The following is a 24,337-nucleotide window of genomic DNA, read 5'->3' on the forward strand; positions in this document are numbered from 1 at the left end:
TCTGATATGTGGGTATCTCAACGATGCATCAAAAAATTTTTGAGTCACTTTTCTCCCAGAAAAAAAAAGTCACAGTTCTTAGTATGATAAACACTCAGCGGCTGACCCCTTCTGCCACATGGCTGGCCTTTGGGGGTCCCTCTTCGACCTGTGGCTCACGCCTTGAGTGACAGGGTACACAGAGAAATACCTGAAGTATTGAAAGGGATAAGGTCTCGCAAACATTTGCTTTTCTTTAATATGTTACAACGATAAGGCCACTTACAGAATTTTTTTTTTCCGAATCTGTTTAACTCTTTGTCTCCTCCTACTGTTACCCATGAAAAAGAAGATTTCCAGAGAAAAGCCCAAATTCGCAGGCTCATCTCCAGGGAGAAAAGACAGCCAAGGAGCAGTGATTGGAAGAAGACTTAGCAGACAAGAATGGAGGTGGATAAGGGCATCAAATTCAGCCACTGTCCCTAACATAAGATTCTGTGGATTAGCTTTGATCTAAGCTTGGGTTTGGAAAAGTCAGATTCCCACATACTAAGGATTGCTATGGCCACCAACAAATCAAGGAGTATCAGTCCATGGAGGCAGTCCACACTGCACACATCTTGGGGAGGGTGGTGATGCTGCCTGTGTGGTAAACGATGGTGCCAGACGTGAGGGTGACGCATGCGTGGGGTGTGGGGGCTATTAATTCAGCAGTTCTTCACTGCAGGTTTTGCTTTTTATCCTGTCTTCCCAATGCTTCGCTGTGACACCTGCTCACATGACTGCAGTCAGTTATGGATGCCCGTGATAGAAAGAGTTTACAAAAAATATATCATCTTTGTTTGTCTTTAGAAAGAACTCATCTAAATAGTAAGTTAAGGTTGCGTCTATGAAACCGGTGCACCTTGTCTTGTTTCTACGAGCTTTAAAAAGTCCAAATACTGATGAGGCTGTGGGTCAGAAGGAACCAAAAGAGACCTGTGTTTGTGTCAGGTTGCCCTCCTTGCCTCGGGAACGGTCATGGGTCGTTGTGTGATCGCGGTGTGTACTGGTCGTGTTCCTGCAGAATCCTAGTCAGTCTAGGAGGAGCTGGGTGTGCTTATGAGACAATGTCAGTACAGAAATAAAGGCTGTGAGGATGTTTCTTGAGTTTCCAAAAGTGAACAATAGAAACATTTTTAGGTTCAGTCTTAATCTCTAGATAACAGAAAGTAGTTCTATCACAGAATGAAAAGTATGACGTCGCATGCTGCCATGGTAGCAAGCAGAGAAACAAAATCCTGGTAATATACATATGTATGCATATTATGCAAATATATTCATATTAACATACGATGTTATAAGAACGGTAACGTAACTGCAAGGGGGAATCACTCTAGATGGTTTTACCTCAGAGTAACAAAGAACCTGAGACGCCTATGCTTCCAGTTCTACAGAGGACCTAGAGATCGGGACAGGATGGAGAGCACACTTTCGTGACTGGATCTCATTATCAAAACGCGCCCTTGTGTTCCCACAAGACAGTTAAGCTGGACCCACTTCGCGTTAACAGAAATCCCCCTCATGTACGGGACGGTGGAGTACTCACAATGGGACACCGCTTACTCCTGGTGAGGTTGCAAGAGATGGACTCTCAGACACGAGCATGGGAGCTACCTACCGGTGAGGATCAGGTAAGAGAGCTGCCAGAGACTCGCCTCGTCTGCTAACCCCGATACAGAGAAGCAAACCTGATGAAACAAGCCCGTCACACAGAAGCCAACAAGCCTTGGCTGCAAACTGAAAGAGAGGACATGAGGCGCACAACTTGCGCTGTGGGAGTTCCCAAAGATTAGCTAAGAAATTCCTTCCTGGTTTTTCAGAGAAAATATCGAACTTAGGATAATAAAAGACATACTTTGGGATGACTGTGTTTCGCACCCTCATTCTTGAGGCGTAATATTTAGATACTTGTCCCTTTCAATTAGAAAAAGAAAAAAAAAGCTATGACTTTCTTTAATATGCATCCTGTGTTAAATTGTCCATAGTTGCAAAATGTACGGCATGTGTGCGTATTTGTCGTACATACGCAGATAGTCACACCTGCGTATATAAACATATACACATACACCCTCATATACACGTGTCTTTTATATATATGCTGAGAAAGTTCACATATATATATACAATTGTGTGTGTGTGGGTGTGTGTAGGTGTGTGTGTACTGGTATAAAAACTTGACAGGCAGGGTAATATTTCACTCAGTGTTAAATGGAGTCTTTGAAAAATCAAGTACAGTCACTCAGTTAACATAGTACAGCCAGTAAACTAAGTTGAAAAGGGAAAAGGTGAAGGGAAACACGATCCTGGACCATCTGTCTATGGCATTCACATCGGTGAGATCGGGGATTTTGATCTTGAGCTGTGAAGACCTCCTCCGTAGGTGGGTCTTCTTGTGCGGGATGCTTCTGTCTCCCATGTACCGCCCGTGCCCTTCCCTGGGCATGCTCTGTTTCCTATACTGGATTCCTGAGTTGTCAAAGGATATTGCTGAATTCCTGGTGTCTCCGACGCCGCCTGCGACCTCATTCATTTCGTTGTGAACTTCCAGCGATGTTAATAGGATGTTCCCGTGAGCATCCACCTAAGTGTGGAGAAAAGAGACACCCTTAGGAGCTGGCATGCCCATTCGTTTACTTTTATATACAAGCCCAGGACAGAGTGATGTTACAGAATCATCCAATGTCATTTATGAGAAGGTGTCCATCTGTCAACCCTTTGCCGCATTTTATAGGAAAATACCATTTTGGAACTTTAACTGTAGCTGACAGACGGCATTTCCTTTACTTGAAGGTTCATACAGAGGCCACCAAAGAAGAGAAATGGCGCTTTAGCAAACTGATATTTCGTGTTATAGATCAGAATCCCTACTGAGGAGAAAACCAAAGCACCAACCCCTATTAGGATTTTACCTCTGTGCTAGTAACCCTTTGTAATTGGGCAGGGTGGAAATGGTGGAGCCCTTTCTTCCTCAGCCGCCCTTCAGCAGGTACCATCTGATCTAATGGCCATGCCACAATACCTGTGCCACTCAACCTCCCTTCCCAATGGTTGGCTCATGAGACCTCACAGTCCCGGATGGAGGTTAGCACGGCACAGGAGAGGCGACAACAGAGCCCTCACGCAATAGCTTTCCTAGGCGTGCCTTGGTAGGCTTGCTCCCTTTTATTCCTACGCTCTGTGGTTAACCTCGTACTGCCCTACTGGTAACTTAAGCTCCTTTTAGAGATGGCCGAGTCCATGTGACATTTGGTACCCGCTGTGGTGGCTTCCAGTAGACACAGGGTCATTCTTAGGATGTTAGCTTGCTCTCTTTGGAAGGCTGTCCTTGGATCCAGGTCCAGCATCTGCTAAGGATGCTGACTTTCCCTCAGCACTTGCTAGCCTGCTAGCCCAGTTGCTGAAGATTTAAATGGCCAGATTACCATGGAGAAGCCCAGGGACGGTCCCGGTGGTGCTTCTGGTGACTGCTGGGGTAGATACAGGTGTAGGTCCCTGCCTCTTTGTGGCCTTGGCAGACGTCTTCTTTTGCCAGGGCCACATTTAAAGTAGCAAATCTCTTTCCACAGTAAAGTCTGACTTTGAAATAATCAAGTTACATCCTTACTAATACCTTTGGTGACAGTGCCAGGAGAACGCTTGCTTTTTTAGGCTGCTAAAGAATTTTCAGCAGCCTTTCTGTGGCTTGGGGAACTAGTGGCTGGGGTCGGGGTGGGGTTCCCTGGTGGAATTCCTCCTGGGATCAGACTGTAACTGGCCCGGCCTGCTTCCCTGAGCACTCGGTTCCTGTATGTTCTCCCATCCCTGGCCTTCCTTTTCCCTGTAGAGCTGTGGGATGCAGCTGTGTCCTTTTCTTTCCTTGTCACTGGCTAGCCTATGCTTTCTTTTAGGGCTAGATTCATGGGTGGTGGATTTTCCCATGAGCCACTAGTGGTCCTGCAGAATCTTACTGATGTGTTAATTTTTGTCTTCCTGGTTTTATAGAAGGCATCCCTTACTCTCAGGAGAAGTGTTAAGCTGAATGAGGCGGAAAGGTGGGCAGAGAGTGGTCCCGACTCCTACCCAGGGAGAGATGGGCAGCCACGTGAAGCAACAAGCACGGGGGAAGCACAGAGTCACAGCTATCAACGGCAAAGCGGCCAAGGCTCCTGAAGGAAGGGCTGCAGCTGGAAAGGCCACTCAGGCTCTTGGCATGGAGTTGCTCACAATCCTGTTTGAGAATACCTCTCGGTATTAACAGTATTAGCTGTGCCCTCGCTAGATCAATTCTCATTTGCCAGAGCTTGTGAGCATGTTTCCGAGGGGACTCTGGAGATGAGCTCAAGGGTGCAACCTTCAAGACAGTTCATCTTGAATTGCTGGTTGCACCCGATATCCTCATGTATTCTTTCCTAAGCATAGTAGAGAACGCTTCCTGCTAGAAGCAGAAGTCAGGAGATGAAGGCGCAGCCTAAGGAGGACTCACTTTACGTTTGGTGGGAGGACTGTGCACTCTTAACTCGGTCACTTTAGTTTTAGCCTCGAGAGGGGGGCTACCCCCACCTTATTCCTACTCTCTTCGTCCTTTTTACCTAAAAGGTGCCTGATAAAAACGAGTACTGCTTTTCCCTGGTTAAATTTATGGGAATCTGCCATAGCAACTCTCAATAGTGCTATAGGATGAGGGGAAACCTGAGATGCGCATTTGCCTACCTTGCGAAATAACACAGGAGAAAAAAACAAAAGGAGAGAAACCATTTTTAGGCCAAAGTATGAAACACATCACAAGCAAAGACCCAAAGTAAAGAGTTCTGTGTAAGACTAGCTGAATTAACTCAGGTTCTCAAGATGATGAGGCCATGCGCAGTATGCCCATCGGTGGGCGGAGTTCTTGGCGCTTTTACTCTGCCATTACCATCTTTCCACTGTCTAATTAATCATAACAATTGAGGATACTTGGTGATAAATGGGAGGTAAATAAGAGACTGGGCCTGTAAGGGTTTCCGTAGGTCTTGCTAAGAAACTCCAACCCTATGCTTGAAAAATGCAATGTGAAAAGTAGTCTCTAAATGCCCACGACGAAAACTGAGGATTCTGAAGTACATGCTTGCAGGGTCAGGAATAGAAGCTGAATTTGAGATATGACAAGGGAGTCCGTGACTAATAGCAGTCTGGAAAAAAAATGCTAACAGTGTAGACGGATGCTCTCTTTCTGCTCCTGGAGAGAGCCCGGAGTCTCTTTTTGGTCTCTGGGTGCCTCAGGTGCCTGCAGCAGAACCAGCAGCTTGGCTCTGTATCTTGGCAGTTCTGAGTTGTGTTGGTATTTTGTCTGTTTTTTCAAAGCAGGGTCTCAGTCTAGCCTAGGCTAACCAAGAACTCACTCTGGAGCACAGGATAGCCTTAATCTTATGGCAATCCTTTGACCTTAGTCTCCTACATGCTCAAATTACAGGTGTGGGCCATGACACTGGCCTTTCTTCTTGGACATTTGAATGGAGGAGAAGGAGACAGTTCCTCTCTCTGACTCCATCCAGACTTGAAGACTCAGATGCACGCAGAGTTAATGATACTCGTGTGTTGATCTCACTGAACTGAGAAAGTTGGTTCTGTTCGGGCTTTGCATTGTCCCTCATTTTTTTTGTCCCCCAATCTTCTCTTGGAATGATAGATAATAAAACCTTCTCATGGACAAAGGCTGTTTGCTGCCTTCAAAGCCAGAGAGACTGTTCTGGGATTTTCCAGACTGAGCTGATGGTGGTTCCAGCAGGATGAGGCAGCTGAAGTCACAGAGGAATTATGGAGTGGCTGAAATGAAGAGACAGTGAAGGGCTCTGCCCCTCATGCCCACTGGCAGCATGGCAGGGGCAAGGCTCAGCTGTGAGAGAACCTTGGCCACACCCACTCGCTCTACCTAAAAGGGGCAGCTTGAACTCCCCCTCCGGGGGCAGGAAGGAGCCTGTGGCTGAACAGGTCTCAGCACACAGGATAGTCAAAAGCAAGCGTGCAGGTCGGGTCCTGGCTCATTAGTGCTGCCTCTCTCTGGTGTAGCCCAGAGTGTTCTATGGCATAAAGGATTTGTGCGGGTCAGGAAAGGAGGGAGGCTCACAAGGCGTCTTGACTTAGAGGGGGACTGAGAAGGGACTCGGCCAGGTAAGAGCTGTCATTTAGTTTATTCCAACACTTCATTTGACTCCAGTGAAGATGGCCATCATTCTACCCAGTACCTGGCTTTAAATCACGAAGTCAGTACACTCACCATGTACTTATATTAAGTGAGATCCACATGAAATTGGTTTACTTCTTTTCCTATGTTCAACATTTTAAGAGATGCATGTACATGGTAAACTACTTTGTCCCCGAAGTTGAGGCACAGGATATCCCAAAGGGGAGGCACTGACTTTTTAAAGTACTCAGAAAACTTACTCTTCTCCATAGTAACGAATCACTTGCTACATTACTGAGCATTTCAGAAAGCTTAGCAATTTCCCTCCAAGGTAGAAAGTACACTGAAAACGTTAGTAGCTATGGAAACATATTCCTCTTCCCTGGCTATTTTTAGAGAAGAAAACAGAGATAAAGGGTCGTGAGCCACCTCTGTGCCTCACTAGAGATGTACACCAGGGGCCTGCATTATTTGGGGTCATTCACAAAAATATAAGTACACACTTGCTTTCCATACGGGTTGTGCAGGCCAGGCTATGGACCATGAAGAAGAAAACAGGGATGCCTCCTCCCAAGCAGCCTCCTAGGTGGGAACTTCCAACAATCAACAAATACATTTCACGAAAGAATTTTGAACTCATTTCTAGTTATCAAAACACAATACGGAAAAGTTCCTTTTTATTTTTTATTTTTTTATCCGAATCGAAGGAATCCAAGTGAACAGGTATGTGGTGGGGCTGATCCTCCCAGGCCAGTAGGAGCAGATAAATGCCACCTGACATGAGCATCTGCCAGAGTGGAATCAGGTGTGTGCATTCTAGCAGAAGCAAGAAACTGTTAGAGGAAATCATTTAAGCGATCTGCCATTGCACACGGACAGAGAATGTGCTGGACGGTGAGCAAACAACAGTGTTTGGGTCATGGAATGACGGAAGCATTTTTTCACTGATAGGGAAAAATAAGGATGATTCTATGGAGAGGGACATTTGACTTGCGGGTTGAAGAAAGAGAAGACGTCAATCAAGAGCTGAGGCAAAGCAGAGGTGGCATTTGTGACAGGTCAGAATCCACACAGGGGACAGAAGATATGAGAGAGAAGGTTGATGTCTTGCTACCTAGGGACACTTCTGTGAGTCAGTGTCCTGTCTTCTCTAGACCCCTGTGGCCACCATCATGTGTTTGGGAAGTGATTGGTTGAAGGTGGGGGACTGTTTCTCTGAACTTCAGTGAAGAAAGCCTAGCCTGAGAGAAGCCATGCTTCCTTAGGAACCTGTTAGTCGTTTGCAAATTAAAGAATAAAACTTGACCAGTTGGTGAAGTTCTCTTGGGTCCTCTGAATGTTGAAGACAAGCCTGTAGCTGCCTGAGGAGTCTCCTGAGATGGGACTCAAGAAACAGTCTTAATTTTTCACAACTCTATCCCAGAGAGGTTGAAACTCTACAATGGCGGCATTATCAAAAATAATACTAATTATGGTATGCAAAAGGATGCAATCATATATTAAATTATATCTCAGCTGAAAACAGCTTGGCTGCTTTACTTACGGAGTTATTGTTACATGGGTTTGGTTTAAACGTAAACCAACATGCAGAAAATTGCCGACATTTTTGTCTGATATGTTTAAAGAGTATTAAAATTTCTTAACTTTTAGACATTTCATTTTTAAAATCAACATTCCTAAAAGAGAAGGTGACCACTTCCTCTTGTCCTTATCTCTAGAATGTAAGTCTCAAAAGAGAAATGAGTGGCTGTGGGGCTCTAAGGCTGACGTGCTTTTTTCAGAAAGACAGGTGGCTTGTAATTTTTAAAGTGCTGCATGAATTCTTGTTATTTTGAAGGGTCCAGCTCACACTGACTATAATTACATCCAATAATTTCAAGGTAGGTTTTTTTTTCTGCTGTGAACCTAGACAGGTGTAGCTCTCCAAAATTAAAAACACTGAAAATATCTCATTCAGAAAATATCACATAAGAGTTTCTCTTTCCTGGGCTATGTCACTAGGCTGACACTCAGTCAATTCTTCCCTTGCCTTCCAGATTGCAGTCAAGTGAAAATTTCTGGTTTTAGAAGAACAAGACAAGATTTGCCATTTGAGGGTGGCACCAGCTCTTCCTGCTCACTAAGAATAAGTCTTAGTGAATTGAGTCTGTGAATCTGATTCTTGATAAGAATTATTGCTTTGCCTGGTACACACGGGGCATGGGTTCAATTGCTGGCACCCCCCCCCCCACACACACATACACTTGTGGCTGTGTCGTGTCATGACTTTAAAAGACCATGCCAATGGGTCAACTCCTCAGATATCACAGGATTTACAAATGCAATGTGTGCGTTATGACCAAAGGCTTGCTCTCGGGTGTAGCGGCAGGCCTGGAACAAACAGGCAGTATGCGTAGACAAATTAAAGTGAAGAGGCTTACACTGTACCAAACGGAGATACCAGAAGAAGAAAGAAACATTTGGAACATGTATGTATTACGTGTGAAGTTACGATATTGTGTGACCACTAAGTCTACGGAAAGCTTGCTTACGGTTTGGCAGCCGCGTCAGTAAGAGTTTGCCAGCAGCTGTTGGCAGCTGGTGGCCTGAAATGCCTCCAGGGCACTCGGCCCATGACAGAGCCATAGGGAAGGCCCTTTGCTTAGGAAAGACAGTAAGAAGCAGGGTCCCTGTCAGGGAAAACTACAGGCTGTGGCTGGTCACACTGATAAGCAGAGTCAAGCGTCATCACTGAAAACTTAAAAGAGACTGTTTAGATGGACCCCTCAGGCCCAGCCTTTTCTGGCTGGGATGAAGTCTATGGCTCTTGTGTTTCTCATACTCTGCATCCTGCATCCCTTAATAGAAACTGGGGAGGGGGAGGGGGATGTCCTATGCCTACTTAGAAATATCAGCAAACTCTTAAGAGAGGGAGGAATATGTTTAATGCGGAACTGTGAAAGCATCAAATAGATGTCCAAAATGAGAATCCCTGGTGTTTATGTGCTGGCTTCCAAAGCTAAGAACGGAATGAGAGCTGTATAATCAGAAAACTAGGAATATATAGAGGCCTCACTGAAACAGCTCAGAAAAAAAAAAAAAACATTTATGGGGAAAAAAAAACCTGAAAATGGATTTCTAAGTCAATTAGAATTTCCTCTGCTTCTAGTTCCTATTCTTTATACATTCTGATCATTTTACCCACAAATGCCACTGGCTTGAGTGTTTCCTTTAAATTTTGTACTTCATACTCCCAAGGTTTCCGAACAATGATGCTTTGAAGGCTTTAAACAGTCCCGTTTAGCGAAAAGGAAAGAAAGTGGCGATTGTCAAACACAGAAGGAAGTGGAAGAACACTGATCATGTGTGCAGTTGTCCGTGCGCTCAGCCACGGAGATAACATGGCATGATTAATTCCCGTTTCCTAGGAAACACCAAGGCCAAGACATCTTGTGTATTCATAGGACAGCATGATCTCCATAGAAACCTAACAGTCTGGAACAGAGTAGATTCTCAAGGAAGATATTGAAGATAATTTTGTCTGTGGAAAACCTAGTTCTATTCAGAGACCAATTTCATCTGTTTTACAGACGGGAAGGGGCCGTTTCCACGCACTTGCAGGACTCCATCCGGTCCTACACCTTTGCCATCCCATGTCAGGCAGCATTAGGGATCCATGCTGGCACAAGTGCACAGAAGAAGGAAAGGAAACCTCCAAGGGCTTGAAAAACACGTAGATTTAAAACACGAATTAAACAGCACAGCAAAAAGAAAGGAAGGAAGGAGTAAGTCCATATTTAACCTGGTAGGTGTGGGGGCCAGCCGTGATAAGATAAATATGAACAGATCACCCAAAGGCAGTTCTTTACTTCTAACCACTATCACCTGCCAGAGTAGGACTCAGCCACCGATAAGTTTAACAAGATGCCTGAGTCTCAGTAGTTTATCCTGAAGCAGTGCCTGGTTGCAGCAAGAACCACAAGCTGAGATTACCTGAGCACCACCCAAGAACAGACCATCCAAAGGAAACGCCTAAGGTGCCAACTGCTGTAGATGGGATTACCTGCCAGCACACACTCACCTAGATATCCCTAGACAAATGTTAGCCAATCAGGGGTCCTGAACCCCAGAAAGCCCTCAACCCCATCTTTACTACTATAAAAATCCAACTCTAACTGAGTTCGGGGCTCTCCATTTATTCCAATACGTTATATGTGCAGATTGATTGAGTTTGCAAACTTGCATAAAATAAAGGCTCTTTGCTTTTACATACAGGACTTGGTCTCCTTGTTGGATTTTGCGGGGACTTTGCAGATTTGGGCATAACGGTAGCAATATATTATTGAGGATTTGAGGAGATGAAGACATAAAAGGGTACATTTTAAGAAACTGTAACATTTCATTGTAATCTCATTATGCTAACGTAATGCTTTTATGAGTAAATGTATCCAATGCCTAGTCCCTTTGGGACTGGCAGGTGAGCATTCCTGCGCTGGGCTCTGATTCTCCGCTGGGTGGGAATCTGTGCTGTGCAGAGACCACAGCCAGCAGCTCTGCTAACCTCCTGAGCCTTCGCTGCCTGGGGCATTCATGTTTAATGTTCTTCTCGTGGGACTGTGACCAACAGGAAGGATGGACCAGAGAGGTGACTGCCTGCTACACTGCTTACCATGGGGGCAAGCTGCATGAGTGAACTGGTAATCTTATAATTGGAGGAATATTGAGCTCTTTTGAAAAAAATGATATTTTCCATGTCAGACAAGAGCCGTGCATTCTAGAGTACTGGTCATTTCTGATTCTGTTCTTTTTAAGGAAGGTGGGAAGGGAAGCTGGCCTCCTCGGCGCCTGCTCCAATGTTGGTTTGATAGGAACCCTGAAGGCTTGCCCTAGGAGCCTTTCACAGTATGCTGGGTAGGGCTCCCTGCCCAGCTCCAAGGGGATGAGCTGGAAGGTTAGAAACTGTGGGGCTGGAATACCCAAGCTGTAGAGAGCCTACCCGGTTGCTTTCACTCTTGGAACGGTCATTCTTGGCCTTGGCAGTCTTCTCTGCAAGCTTCTTCTGCCTTTGGGGACCTCTTCCAAAGAAAATGTAGTTGACAAAGGCGTACTCCAGAAGGGCCAGGAATACAAAGACGAAACAGCCCATCAGGTACATGTCGATGGCTTTGACGTAGGGGATTTTGGGCAGAGTCTCCCGAAGGTGAGTGTTGATGGTTGTCATGGTGAGCACGGTGGTGATCCCTAGGAAACAAACACGGTATGAGTATGTCATCCCAGATCCCAGCCTCCCTCCTGCTGCAATGCCTTCTAAGACTTTGGATGGAATGTCACCGGAACAAGCCATGTGTCTTGTGGCAACCCATCACACCTTGGAGTAGCAAGCAGACATTTCCGCCTGGGAAGCAAGCCTGCAGTGGCCTCACCCAGCCACTCCTCAAACACAGTGAAGGGAGTCTGGCGAGAGCAGGAGGCAAGATGTCTGGGTCATCTCGAAAGAATGTTCTCCTTTGAGGTTTAGAACAAATGTAGGCAGTCCCAGAATGTAGCGTAAGAACTGAGTGCCTGGCTACAATACACTGGGAGACTAACAGTGGCTTGTGGCTACGGGGACCTGGTCACCAGGGAAGCTAAGAGGGACTGCCTCTCCTATTCCAGGCCTTTCTGGAAGCAGAGGCTGAGAGGTCATTTTTGATTAGGGGAAGACCCAATTCTAAGTTCAAAGAGGAAGAGACAATAGAGCCAAGTGCATAGAACAGGTTCACTCTGGATCCCTTTCTCTGAAATAGAAAAGAGTGCCCACAGGCTGGGTGGAAAGGTTAGCTCAGAGGGACAAGGGAGAATTCTGCTCCTGTCTGGAGTCTCTGAGCTCTTTACAAAGCTCGGCGTTGAGGATTCCTGTCTGTATGCGGGAGTCGGCTGCAGTCCTTAAGGCCAAATAAGAAGCACATTGTATATCCTCCCAGAGCAGGAGACATAGCTTTTTCTAGACAGAGAATACAAATTAAGAGAGTGGAGGCCACAGTGACCAGAGGACATGCTGAGTAGAGACATGACTAGGTCTCGTGGAGCACAGGGAAGCTGTGTGTGAGTGCGTCACTAACCTCTGAATATGCCACAGCAAGAAGAAGCTTGGAACCTGCCTTGGAACCTGTTATTTTACAAAAGGAAGATGCTTGGAGGCCCAGCTCGAAGGACCAGCCTTTTCCACTAGTGCAAGCCACATTCCTGCGTGTGGGCTGAACACTTGCCCTCCCTTCTCATGTAAGGATTACTCCCCTAAGAAGGCGCTCAGAGGAAAGAGACTGGCAGTAATTTTTTTTGTTCTCTCTCTCTGTCTCTCTCTCTCACACACACACACATGCACACTCAAGCACACACACACACGTACATGCTAAAGTACACACACACACACACACAATACCACTTGTGTGGCTGAAGCCATGAGGTAGCACTGGCGTGGTGTCTGCGGTAGAACCAGGACTGTGGGGAGGGTTGATGCTTATTCTCTCAGCTTGCAGCCTTTGGATGCCCATCGGTGCTCAGAGGCATGCCTGATCACCTTGTGGTTCCCAGAGCTGGCCTGGGGCTATGGAACGCAGCCTCCCAGAAGGGGAAAGCAGCAGAGAAATAAGGTAAGGGCTTCTTCGGCACCCTCCTCTGACCCTAGGAGACTGCCAACAGCACAGAACAATGGAGAAACGAGAGACTATTTTTACGCATAATTGCAAACCACGGTTGCTTGTGAGATGTTTGGAAATCTCAGATGTCAGAATATTTTAAGACTTCCTTGAACATTGCATTCATGTGCACCTGGGGACTTTTAAAAATTTGAATGTGGCAATGGGATAATTACAGTTTATGGATAAATCTGAAAAAAAAAAAAAAAAACGCCACGCAAGAGCTACAAAATTAGACTTTCTCACCGTTCTTCCAAAAATTTGCCACATTCGCCACTCCTGTTTTCCCACGCCCGGGAGGCAATCGCCAGCAGCTGTCTGCTCAGCAATGGTAGAAAGGTGTCCCCTTGGTGGCCTCCCATGGTGAATGGCAGCACATTGATTGTGTGAACGAGTGTAGAAGATGACAACCACTCAAGAAATCAAACGGTAGGGCAAGTGTCACAGTAACTGTCCTTCAAAAGCTAGCAGGGTCCCCCTAAAAATACATAATCCCCTCTGAGGGTGGCCAATGACCTGTTCGGTTCTTTCTTGGAAAGCCCCCACTGGCTCTAGAATCGCAGCCGTCTGTGGTCCTCTAGGAATGAGGTTCACTAGGTGTCTGTAAACACCCTTTCTGGGATAGCCCTGGTACTTGCCGCTTAAGACTCTAATGCTTGCCTGACTCCGTAGCCCTCCAGAGGCAAAGCCTGCATAGCACACCATGCTAGCAGAGTCCCTAAGACATGATTTGAGCTTGAATCAGCAAGACACCCAGAAAATGTGGAAGCGAGTTCCTTCACCATGATGAAACTGGATCGCTGCCGTCCACTTCTGACAGACAACTTGTTTCTCATCATGGTGATATTTTTTACAAGCAAGCAGGTACAGTCTGTGGGAGCAGGTAGTGCGCAGAGGGTCACATCTGCTGGATGCTTCATCCTTGCCACGCCAGATGATTGGATCTCTGTGGCTCTTTCTCATTGCTGTAACAACTGTCTAGCAGCAGAGTCCCTATGAAGCTCACGACATTTCAGGGTAGATGAGCCTTTTCCAGGCTTGGGGGTGGGGGATTCCCAAAGATTTTTCATCTGTTTATATTTTTCTCATAAAGAGAGAACTTCAAACTGTATAAACTAACAAATGCAGCACTTGGGTCTGTCCCTACAAATTCGGTCTCTTCATTTAGCATATGCAAAGAAAAAAAAAATCAACTGGTCTAGAAAAGAGGCATCGAACGATATTAAAATTACGAAGAAGTAAAATCTGCAGACAACCTCTGCACAGAAATGTAAGGTTTAAAAAGTCTTCCCCTTAAGAAATACTTGACAATTTAGTACGGAGTTCTTAGCCCTTGGGTACTTGATTCTTTCCAGCGTGTTCTTTTCTACACGGGACAGCTGCAGGAAACTTCAGAAGATGTCTAGCCTAGGAGACACGTGTGCAAGTTACACGGCTGCAGATCTAGCGCAGGCATGCACACGTGCACGCTGTGTTAGAAAATAAGAAGGCTGAGGCTGGAAAACAGCAGGAGAGAGGGAGGCCTGGAGGCCTGGACTGCACCTCTGGGTTAATGGCTTTACCAGCAAATGTCTTGCTAGTTCTTTCCCTGTGAGAGCTCCATTGTGAGTTTCCTCCTCGGAAACTGTTTGAACCCAGAGAAAGGCTGGTCTGGGCATGGCTCATCACCTCTACTACTGATGTGTTTATGCAATAACTTTGTTCATAAAGTTTCATAATAATCAGCTGAGCAGAGAATAGTGTTCCTGAAAATATAAGCTTTCCTTTAATAAACATATCCTAAAAACCAATGTCAGAACCTGTAAGCTGCATATCAATTAACAATCTTATTATTAAATAACCAATGGGCAGCAAACTTCACTAGGATTCTTGGGAATTACTCATAATTAGTTGCTTATTTTGATGCTCATTACATTGTGTAATTTCAATTATGTGCTATAATATCTGACGATTTTCCCCATGACTTGAAAGAGAAGAAAGCTCAAATTAATCAAATTTTTCTGTCGGTGGCATCATCTTGACCAGGAAATATTACTCCTTACTTTAAAATCAAGTGTCAAAAACAGTTCTACGATGCAAATATTCTGACAACATATTTTTCCTTTCATAGGCATGGAAATTCACATTTAAGCCTTATAATTAAATTAACACATCAAGGGACTCAAGCGTGAAATTACTGTTTGCAGACAAAATGTGGCTTGGTGGGGGGAGCTGATGCCAGGATACGTACAGACTGTGGTTGCACTCTGGCTTTTCCTTCCCTTACCACCGTACCCGAGGCGGTCACTTCACCCTTTAGAGAGGACTTAACAGCAGCACATACCAAGGGCAACTCGAGCTGCAGAGGCATCGTAATTGATCCAGAAGGACACCCACGAGAGGATGGTGATCAGGATGGAGGGCATATACGTCTGAAGAATGAAGTAACCAATGTTTCTCTTCAACCGAAAACTCAAAGAAAGTCGAGGGTAGGCACCTACAGCAAACACAAGGGCACAGTGAGGAGCCACAGCAGGCGGTCCGCTCCCGCTTCCAGAGGTCAAGGGCATGCACCCATACACTCCAGGAACTGGGAAGCCGCCCACCAGCGTGCAGTTTGCAGTGATATTTATAAAGGAGGGGAGAAGGAGTGTCTATCAGTTTGAAGATAAGGAACAGCGAGGACGTGGTTCTAAGGCAAAAGGCTCAGCTGAGAGTCATTCCTGGGGAGGTTTTAGGATTAGAGTATAGAATAACAACGGACGGGCTGCTCGGGTTTTCACTGATGACTCTTTACTTTTTATACTTTGAAGTGAAAGATACTTTACTTTTTATACTTTGAAGTGAAAGAAACTTTGGTACAAGACTTTACCAGGCCAAATGGCTGTTACAAGTCCTGCCGTCTGCCCATCCAGAGGACTGGAGCCACGGGCTCTGGACTACAGCATCCAGGCTACTTCAATCATACATAGAGCTGGAGAGGTGGAGAAGCAGATGGAGTCTGGGGAGAACTGTGCTGCACACTACGGTGCCTGCTGGACCAGCAATAGCACGAAGGAGAGCCTTAGAGGAGCACCTTCTAGAATGCAAACTCCACTAATCACCCTGGGATTTGCATCCTGGGCTCCAATCACCACAGTCACCAGCAGTGCAAAAGCAGAGCCTTGGGAGACCACATTAACATGGCATTGTTCCGCCCTTTTCTGCATTGTTTATCTCAGAATAGGCAAGTGTAACCTATTGCTCCCTCCTTCAACACCCAATCACCAGCTCTGACTGCTCCAGCTGTCCGGGCTTCATGTCTCCTGGGTTGGAAGGAGGCTGGCAAAGGAGAAGGCCAAAGGCACATTCTAACCACCTACTTCTTGATCCTTCCCCCAGTCTGTTGAGGGACAGGCGTCTCCACCCGAGAGAGCCTGACCAGAGCATCTTAGACTTTGCCACACCACCTCTCTTAACTGAGAAATGTTCTCATGCTTTTGCATATACAAGTGCATAGTCAATCAGGAATCACCAAGAAGTCAGTTGAAAAGAAATCTTTGAGTAATTTTACTGTTTATGGAAGGAAAAAGCATGGTCACCCACCAGTGAGATGAACGCACCTGCTAATTAATTGTTACACAAAGAACAGAATTCTGGCTGACTATTGATGCTGCAAGGCAAAGGGCATCTTGAATGCTTTCAGAGTTCAGCAATGTCTTATCCTCCATGTTCTGAATTGGCACTTCCATAAATATGTACAAAATATCAGGAGCATGTTTAAGGCCATATCCGAAAGTTAAGAATTCCACCCGAAACTCAATGACTCTTATGAAACTCAAGCAGGAATTTTAAAATCCAAACCTTCAAGCAGAATACAACCCAAAGATATATTAGTCTGACACTTACATCTGAGGAATAACGCTACACAATGAAAATATTTTGTTTTGCATAATTAAACCATTGTTTCTAAAACACTGGAAAACTTAGTATGTGCAACTCAAACACTGCAGTTTTTAACATGCACGGTCCTGCGTGTGAGCCCGAGTGTTCTAGGCAGCATTCAGTTGGCACTGTGTGGTACGGACAGCACACACAGTGCCAAGTCATGTGTGTGTGCAGAACCCAGGCCGCAATGAAGAGGTGGAATGCAGCCCGTCTGAGCACTGAAAAAATAAACAAACAAAACAAAACAAAAACCCCCACAAAACAACAACAACAAACCCACCACAGATTCATTAAACCATTGACCTTGAGTTAATCTTGTTCACTGCATATTTAAGAAACTTTTCCTGTTGAAAACCTCAGTTTTAAAGGCTGTAGCTTACAACCTAAGTTTCAGGTGACCGTGACTTTCCTATACTTTCACTTCAAGACTGGCAGGTTTCTATGTTCCCACAGCCTGTACCTGTCTTTTGCACACTTGGTCCCAGGCTCCTGTCTGTTTGTCCTTGCACGCATGTCTTCTGCAGCAGGATCACTCACTCATACGGCTATTATTTTATGTGAAGAAGTCTTGTTTTAGCCCATGATTGCCTCCTTTACTGCTACCCACACTTCCAGACTGAATCACACAAAAAGTAAACAAACCATTTACTAAACTCGGCATTTAAAGACTAGCTGCAGGGGACTTGCTCGTTGTTTCTAGGGTACTGTGCAGTTTGCCTTGAGAGGCCTGATCAAATGCACATATCAAGTTGTCAACAGAACATCAACACTGTCATCGACGATGCACGACATGTGCAAACACAATTCAGATTCTTCCCAGTTTCCCACCAAATACATATACATGAAATGGTTTATAAATAGCCATTCCCGACTGGTGCAAAGTTAGGTGATTTCCACTTCTGAAGAAGCTATAAATAATCTTCTCAAGGACGACTTCGTGCAGCGCTCTTGTGTTAGCCTGATTCCGCAGTGCCGCCAGGCTAGTGCAAGGGGCTTCTTCTGACAGCTACTAGCTTACTTTGTAAAAGGGGCCCAGCATACATTGTCCCGATCAACACTTTCTTCAGCTCCTACCTCCCGTCGCGAGCATGGCCCTGATGGCGCTTCTTCACTTTTAACAATTCCCATAATCATTTTCTAGGGAAGAGGTCTACCACTGAGCTACATTCCCAACCATAACTTGTCTTCTCAGCTCAGCTTTCTGCTTCACGTCTTCATTTTCGAGCTGTCTGCACAAATCCTCACTTGGATGGTAGGTGAGTATTTTCCCAGTAATATGTTTTAAAACCTCGAATGGATTTGAATGCGGACTTGGAGACACTTACCTTTTTGTGTATAATTATATGTTTATCTATTTTTCCCTCGTGACTGCTGTGGGATGGATGCAGGGGCTCAGGAATTCTGGGAAGTACTCCGTGCTGAGTTTTACTTCCAGCCCTGGCTCCAAAGATGTTTTTCTACATGGAGTCAGTGTCTCTGTAGGCTGGTAATGCTAGCTTTGAACTTGTGATTCTCACTTTCTCAGCCACCCCAGAAACTAGGATTACAAGAATTTTCCAACATACCCGATTTCTTATAATTTCTCAACCTTGCTTGAGTATTAGTTCATAACATAGTCTATGTTATGAACCGACTAACCTATTCAGAGGGCGGTGGCAATTATTTCAGAGTTTGACACAGGGCGAAGTTCTACCCTGAATTTTGTTCCATTTTTCTTTTTTTTTCTTTTCTTTTTTTTTTTTTTTTTTTTTTTTTTTTTTTTTTTTTTTTTTTTGCTTTTTCTAGACAGGGTTTGTCTGTGGCTTTGGAGTCCATTTTTCAAATATCATCAGAGGACTGAAACTCGTACAAAGAAGTCGGCATAGCTGTACAGTCCACGCCATGTAACTGGGGAGTGTTTCCATGCCATTGAGAATTCCCATGAAGGCCTGTATCTTCAGGCCCAGACCCTCGGTCCCACCCCCATGTTTTAGAAGCACAATCCTATACTCAAAATTCTCTTCTGTTGCCAAATGGATTAAAATACTTGGGGATGAAGGTTTCTTCACGTTCCCACAACTAACCTGCTTCAACTTCTACCATGCCTCTGCATAAGCATGCTAGTGTCCAGTCAAGGATATTTTCATTGCCTAAACATCTGCCCATTACTTCTTGACTCAAATCCACTATCTTTAGAAAATGCCTTCCCCTAGTCATATTGGAAGGTCTTGACCCACTCCATTTGCTTGAATCCTTACTGTGTGCACGCTACAAATGTCAGTGGTCACCTTCTGACTTCTTGTCCTTTCTGTTAAAATCTAATGACCGATATTCATTGAAGTTAGATCTGTGTTGGCAGCCGTACTTCCTCAAGATGCCTGTGAAGAACACTGAATAAAAGCCTGCTTCCCACGCCACAGTCGGATGCATCCATGCACCAATGTGTGAAGAGCAACATTTCGCGCATCCTCCAGACTCTGCATTGGAGTTGAATATGCAAGGCATTCAATAGTCTCGGTGCATCTTATTTTGAGATCACGTGGCAGCTTTAAGATCTTAGGGAAACAATTTCCACACTGACTCTTGGTTTGTGATTTGATGTCACTATTAGACCTTGTTAGTTATAGTTTGGTTTTCTTGTTTCGTCACTGTGGGTGGAATAATCTTGGTGTCAGTCACTATAGGTTATGTTACGCCTAAGTCCCAGTGAGTAACAACAATGTATTGTCCCCGAGCTACATAGTCACTCTGTTCTTTCTATCCAACAACTGTAGGATGTTGTGACTGAGGTGCCACATATACCAACCACCTGTTTCACTGGACATACCTCATTGCCAGCCTTTATGTCACCAGAGTGAGAATGTTCAATTTAAATTTAAAATGCAATTAAATTTACCATACTTTTCAAACTTCCATTTCCCCAGTAAAATTTCTTAGTATTTCCTAGAGGCTAACTTTAGAAAACCCATTCCAATACAATCTAAGACCAATACATAGGAAGTGAAGAACCACCAAAATTGCGTGGGAAATTTGTCCTCGGGCAGTGCTGGAGATATAGAGAGAATGACAAAAGCAAAGTCTACAAGATCATTGGAAACGCCTGTGAAGACATTAATCTAGCTTCAGAAATACATGGATTTCTGTAAATTTGCCAAGACAAAGTTTTAGAATTAAGAAAATATACAATTTTTCTAATATATCCGTTTAGTATGTACATTCTGTTTTGAAAAAGTGAAACACTGTGTGAGTATTTATCACTTGCTCTAGACCCTACCCTGAGGTGTAAGAAGTGAGCACAGCACAAGCAGGAAGAGAGAGCGATCTCCAAGAACCCCTGACCTGGACCAGGAGATGCCCACAGAGGCAGCCTGGGCTAGTCCAAGGCACCCGGAGCAACACTGAGGAACATGTTACACCAGGCATACACATACATAGGATTTAGTGATTTGGGTTTCCCACACAATGGCATCAAATACTCATAGATGATTAAATTTATTTGGATGAAGGGAAGAAACGTTTATAAGATAAAGAGTACTCACAAAGCCAGAGAGGCCAGGAATAAGTTTCTTGAATGCCAGTAAACTTAAAAAAAAAAAGTCAGAGACAAGAGGTATTTTCCTAAGTAGGCTTTCTGTCAATCCACATGCATGTTACAGAGTGTATAAGTCCTCATGTGACCTGCCAGACCATGTCCTGATATTGGCAAGGTTGAACGTCACAACACCTGCTATTGGAAATATACGGACATATGGGAAATTTCCCCTGAAATGATAGCCAATGGCTAATAAAATTGAAAAGATGTGAGTACCCTTCATGACGGCACTGGAAGTTCCAAAGCGACAATAGAAACGCAGAGCCCGGGTTTGGTGCATTTGTGCCAATGCAGATAGAGACAAGTCCTCAGAAGATGCTGAGTCAACAGGCAGAGGTGCAGTCCCTGAACAGCTTACTGTTCCAAGCCAGGGCTTGCTTGGCAAAAGTATCCAGCAAAGATGCTGATCTCAACCCTTTCTCCCTAGATGCGTTGAGCGCTGTGCCAGCACCAGGCTCTGGACCTCCAGTCCTCCGAGGTTTACATCCCTCTCTAGGCATCAACAGTTTTGAAGATCTCATTAAAAATGTGCATACAGACTGTCAAGCTCGCTTTGTAGACTGATCACAGCCATTCCAATGTATCTGGGAAGTAACAAGATGCTATTTCTGGAGCCGATGCGGACTGGATCGACACATGTGTGCCCTTTCCTTTTCCAGGCAGCATCCGAAGCGCTCTCCTCACTGTCTTCCTGAAAAAGCACCAGTGTTACTCTTGGGTCCCTTATCACGCTGTCTTAGGCACTTCTAATTCACCGCTGACTTTGCAAGATAGACCCGTATTAAAAATAGTACACTGCAGGTACCATGCACATGTCTGCAATCCCAGCACCAAGCTGGAAGCTCAAGGCCAACCTCAGGCACACAGCAATGACATAATAAAAACGGAGATTCTGTGATGACTGTGTTTCTCTCATGACTAGTCATCTCAATATATGCTGAAAAAAAGTCTAGAAAAGAGAGGAAAGGAAGCATGGAGTGGAAAAGAGAGAAAGGGAAAAGAGAACTCAAGCCGAAAAGACACCCCGGGTAGGCTGAGGGCCCTTGCAGTGGCCTTTGGTTCATGCAATGCTGCCCCAGAGAACAGGTGCTCAGATGATGCCGCTTAGTAGTTGATGTGAATTGTTCCCGTCTGTAAGGATTGCCCAATCTCACAGGTCCTCTATCTCCTGCTGTGTACAATCAGGACAATAATACAACTAGCAATAGGAGAAAATGTGATCCATTACCATCCATTAAAAGGAAAGACCGTTATGCTGAAAATGATTACAATCAAGAAACTTAAAAGATAAGCCAAAGGGTAGAAGTAAATATTTTCAAGGCATAGATCCGATTTAAAAAAAAAAAACTTGTATCTAGAGCATATAAAGAATGCTTACTCCTCGTCAAAAATATCCCAGAAAAATAACCAAGCTAAGAGATGGGGAAAAGCTTAGAATAGATACTTCTCTAAAGAAAACAGACACATTGCCACCTGTTATGTGAAGAGATTCTTTGCTAGATTTCTCACTAGAAGAATGCAAGTCAAACACACAGTGAGACATCACCTCATTCCTACTAGGAAGATTCCAGTCAAAACAACGGAGTGGCCAGGGACGGTGTGAAATTAGACTCCATACGTTCTGCTGGTAGCCATGTAAAATGGCTGCATCACTTTAGTGAGCACTCTGAACGCTCTTCCAAAGGTTAGAATGTCACACAAGCTAGCAATTTTCCTTCGAAATACACAGGTGCAGTCCCTGGGATAATAGAAAGAAAGCATGTCTATGCATTATTAAATTAAAACCATAGCAAGGTATGGGATACCCCTTTACAAGTTATTGGTCAGGGAGACCCAAGCGGTCTTCCAAATGACTCATTGCCCTTCGTTCCCCACCATAACTACATGGTAACTCCTATGACTGAGGACAGGAAACACTGAGAAATCAATCTCAAGCCCATTGTACATCTTCCGTGATGGCTAGTGTTCATAGACATCAGAAGGAGCTGGGTTGGCTGGAAAACACACTCTCATGATCTCAGCCAGGACTGGACCCTGTGTGTTACAGTACTGGCCTGCCAGGAAAGGTCAACCCACTGGTGGAACCGCAACACACCCATCATTGGGTAAATCCCGCCTGCTGTTGTACCCGTAGACTTGGCCTCTTCTCAAGCGTGGTAAGAGAAACTTCTATTTAAAATGAGCAACAATCAACGCTGGTCTAAGTGTTGAAATAAGAGACTAAGGGTTCATCCCTAAATGGGACACCTGTATCAATCCTACCACCAACAGAGCTCAGGAGCTTCAAAGAAGAGGAGGGAGAGCGAACGTCAGAGCCGGAGGGTGGGAGGAGTGCTGGGAAGGGATGTGTTTTGGGCATGATGTGCACGGCTATCATCTTAATAAACTCACGGACTGTGATCCTACAAAAGACCTATACAAGGCAATGGCGGCTGAAATGCCAGGAAAAGGGGGCGGGTGATCTCTGGGTCATATTCTTTACTAAGGAGCTATTGACAGGTTATAGCGGTTGAATAGAATCATTCTTTCTTGAGGATGTGGCCACTGGTAAGTTTCCCATGCTCCAGTGGGCGGCGTCATGCCTGCACACATACTGACAGCACTCACTGGACTTAGTAGGGGAATGAAAAATAGTAGAGACATTAAGTTGGGAAGGAGACATGTTAGAGAAAGCATTAGGGGGACCACAGGGGGGAAAGAGGTCATGTTATCATACACACATGAGCACGCAAGCGCCTGCACACACACACACACACACACACACACACACACCATACCATGAGTGAACCTTAAAAAACTTTAAACTACCACAATCAACAAAGGACTCTGTTCACTCATAATCCATGGAATAGGCCCACACAGAGAAATGGGAAGTGGGCTAGTGACTGCTGTCTGGGCTTACAGCAGGAAGAGTTGGAAAAATAAGTGCTAAGCGCTACATGGTTTCTTTTCAGGGGCCGTACAAGTTTAAAGATGGTTGTGCTTAAAGCTGCAGAGGCCTACAACTGCAAAAAACATCACTAAATTTTAGACTTTAAATGGATGAACTATATAGTCCATGAATATCTCAATAAACCAATCAATAAGAAAGAGAACTCCATGTTTACTCCTGGGAATTACATGGTTTAACTGATATCAAGTAACAGGTGTATTGTATTGCCAGTCAATACAGATTTTTCTTTCTTTCCCTTTCTTTGTCTTTTTTAAAATGAAGTATTCTCAAAATTGAGCATATTTAAACATGTTTGCTAGAGTCTTAAGAGTAACTCCCAAGGATTCAGACAGATAAATATTTTTCCAGGGACGTAAGGTAAAGAATTTTTGAAAGCCCCTGGCTTCTGTGGTGGGATGTAGGTCAGGAGCTCTAAAGGGCGAGTGTTTCCACATCAGCACACTCAAATTCAAGCTGTCCTTTGGCACAGACTCCCTGCATGCTCTGAGCTGGCTGTTTAGGACTCAGGAACCGTGTGGGTGTGAGGTCCAGCCTAGAAACGCAGGTGATGGGTCTGCAAGGATTCCTAAAGAGAGAAAACAGCAAAGGGAGGGAGGAAGGGTGATTTCTTCTTGAGTTCCAGGTGAGATTAAGTCGTAAAGAAGACATGGATTGCAACCCCATCAGTACCGCTTTGCTTCTCTGCACCTACAATGTCTTTACAGATGAAGGACTAATGGCAAGAGTTTGTCAATATGAATTAAGTAAAAACTAAAGGTTTGAGGTCCTTGAGCAGACTCGTAAAAGAAGCTGAGGGGCATGTATTAACAGCGGGCACACCGTCTCTAAGGGAAGCTCAGTTGACCGTAATCTCTAGTCAAGAAACAAGACAGCATTTTTGAAAACTGACATTTAAGGAACTTCTCTTTGTCAGCTTAACCATGGGCTATCCCAGCTTTGTCCATATTTTAAAATCTTCTGAAATAAAGTCATAATACCCTTATCCAATTGTGCCACCAGCAAAAAAAAAAAAAAAAAAAAAAAAAAAAAAAAAAAAAAAAAAACAAGAGAAATCAGAACATCACACAGCTAAAGAATCATATTAAATAATC

The 24,337-nt window shown here is 44.7% G+C and overlaps 1 protein-coding gene across 1 annotated transcript in view; it reads right to left on the minus strand.

The window, feature by feature from the left end:
- Positions 1 to 1,979: 1,979 nt before the first annotated feature.
- Gabrb3 (gamma-aminobutyric acid type A receptor subunit beta3) overlaps positions 1,980 to 24,337 on the minus strand; it is a 229,393-nt gene continuing 207,035 nt past the window's right edge. Inside the window, exons 7-9 of the mRNA XM_050140321.1 lie at positions 15,140 to 15,292; positions 11,136 to 11,380; positions 1,980 to 2,602 (exon numbers count right to left, since the gene is read on the minus strand). Coding sequence (XP_049996278.1) covers positions 2,261 to 2,602; positions 11,136 to 11,380; positions 15,140 to 15,292 — 740 coding nt within the window. The 3' untranslated portion in view covers positions 1,980 to 2,260. The remainder of the gene's footprint in view (positions 2,603 to 11,135; positions 11,381 to 15,139; positions 15,293 to 24,337) is intronic.

This window comes from Alexandromys fortis, unplaced genomic scaffold (assembly GCF_014885135.2).
Source record: "Alexandromys fortis isolate MF-2015 unplaced genomic scaffold, M_Fortis_MF-2015_v1.1 scaffold_39, whole genome shotgun sequence".
Classification (NCBI taxonomy): domain Eukaryota; kingdom Metazoa; phylum Chordata; class Mammalia; order Rodentia; family Cricetidae; genus Alexandromys; species Alexandromys fortis.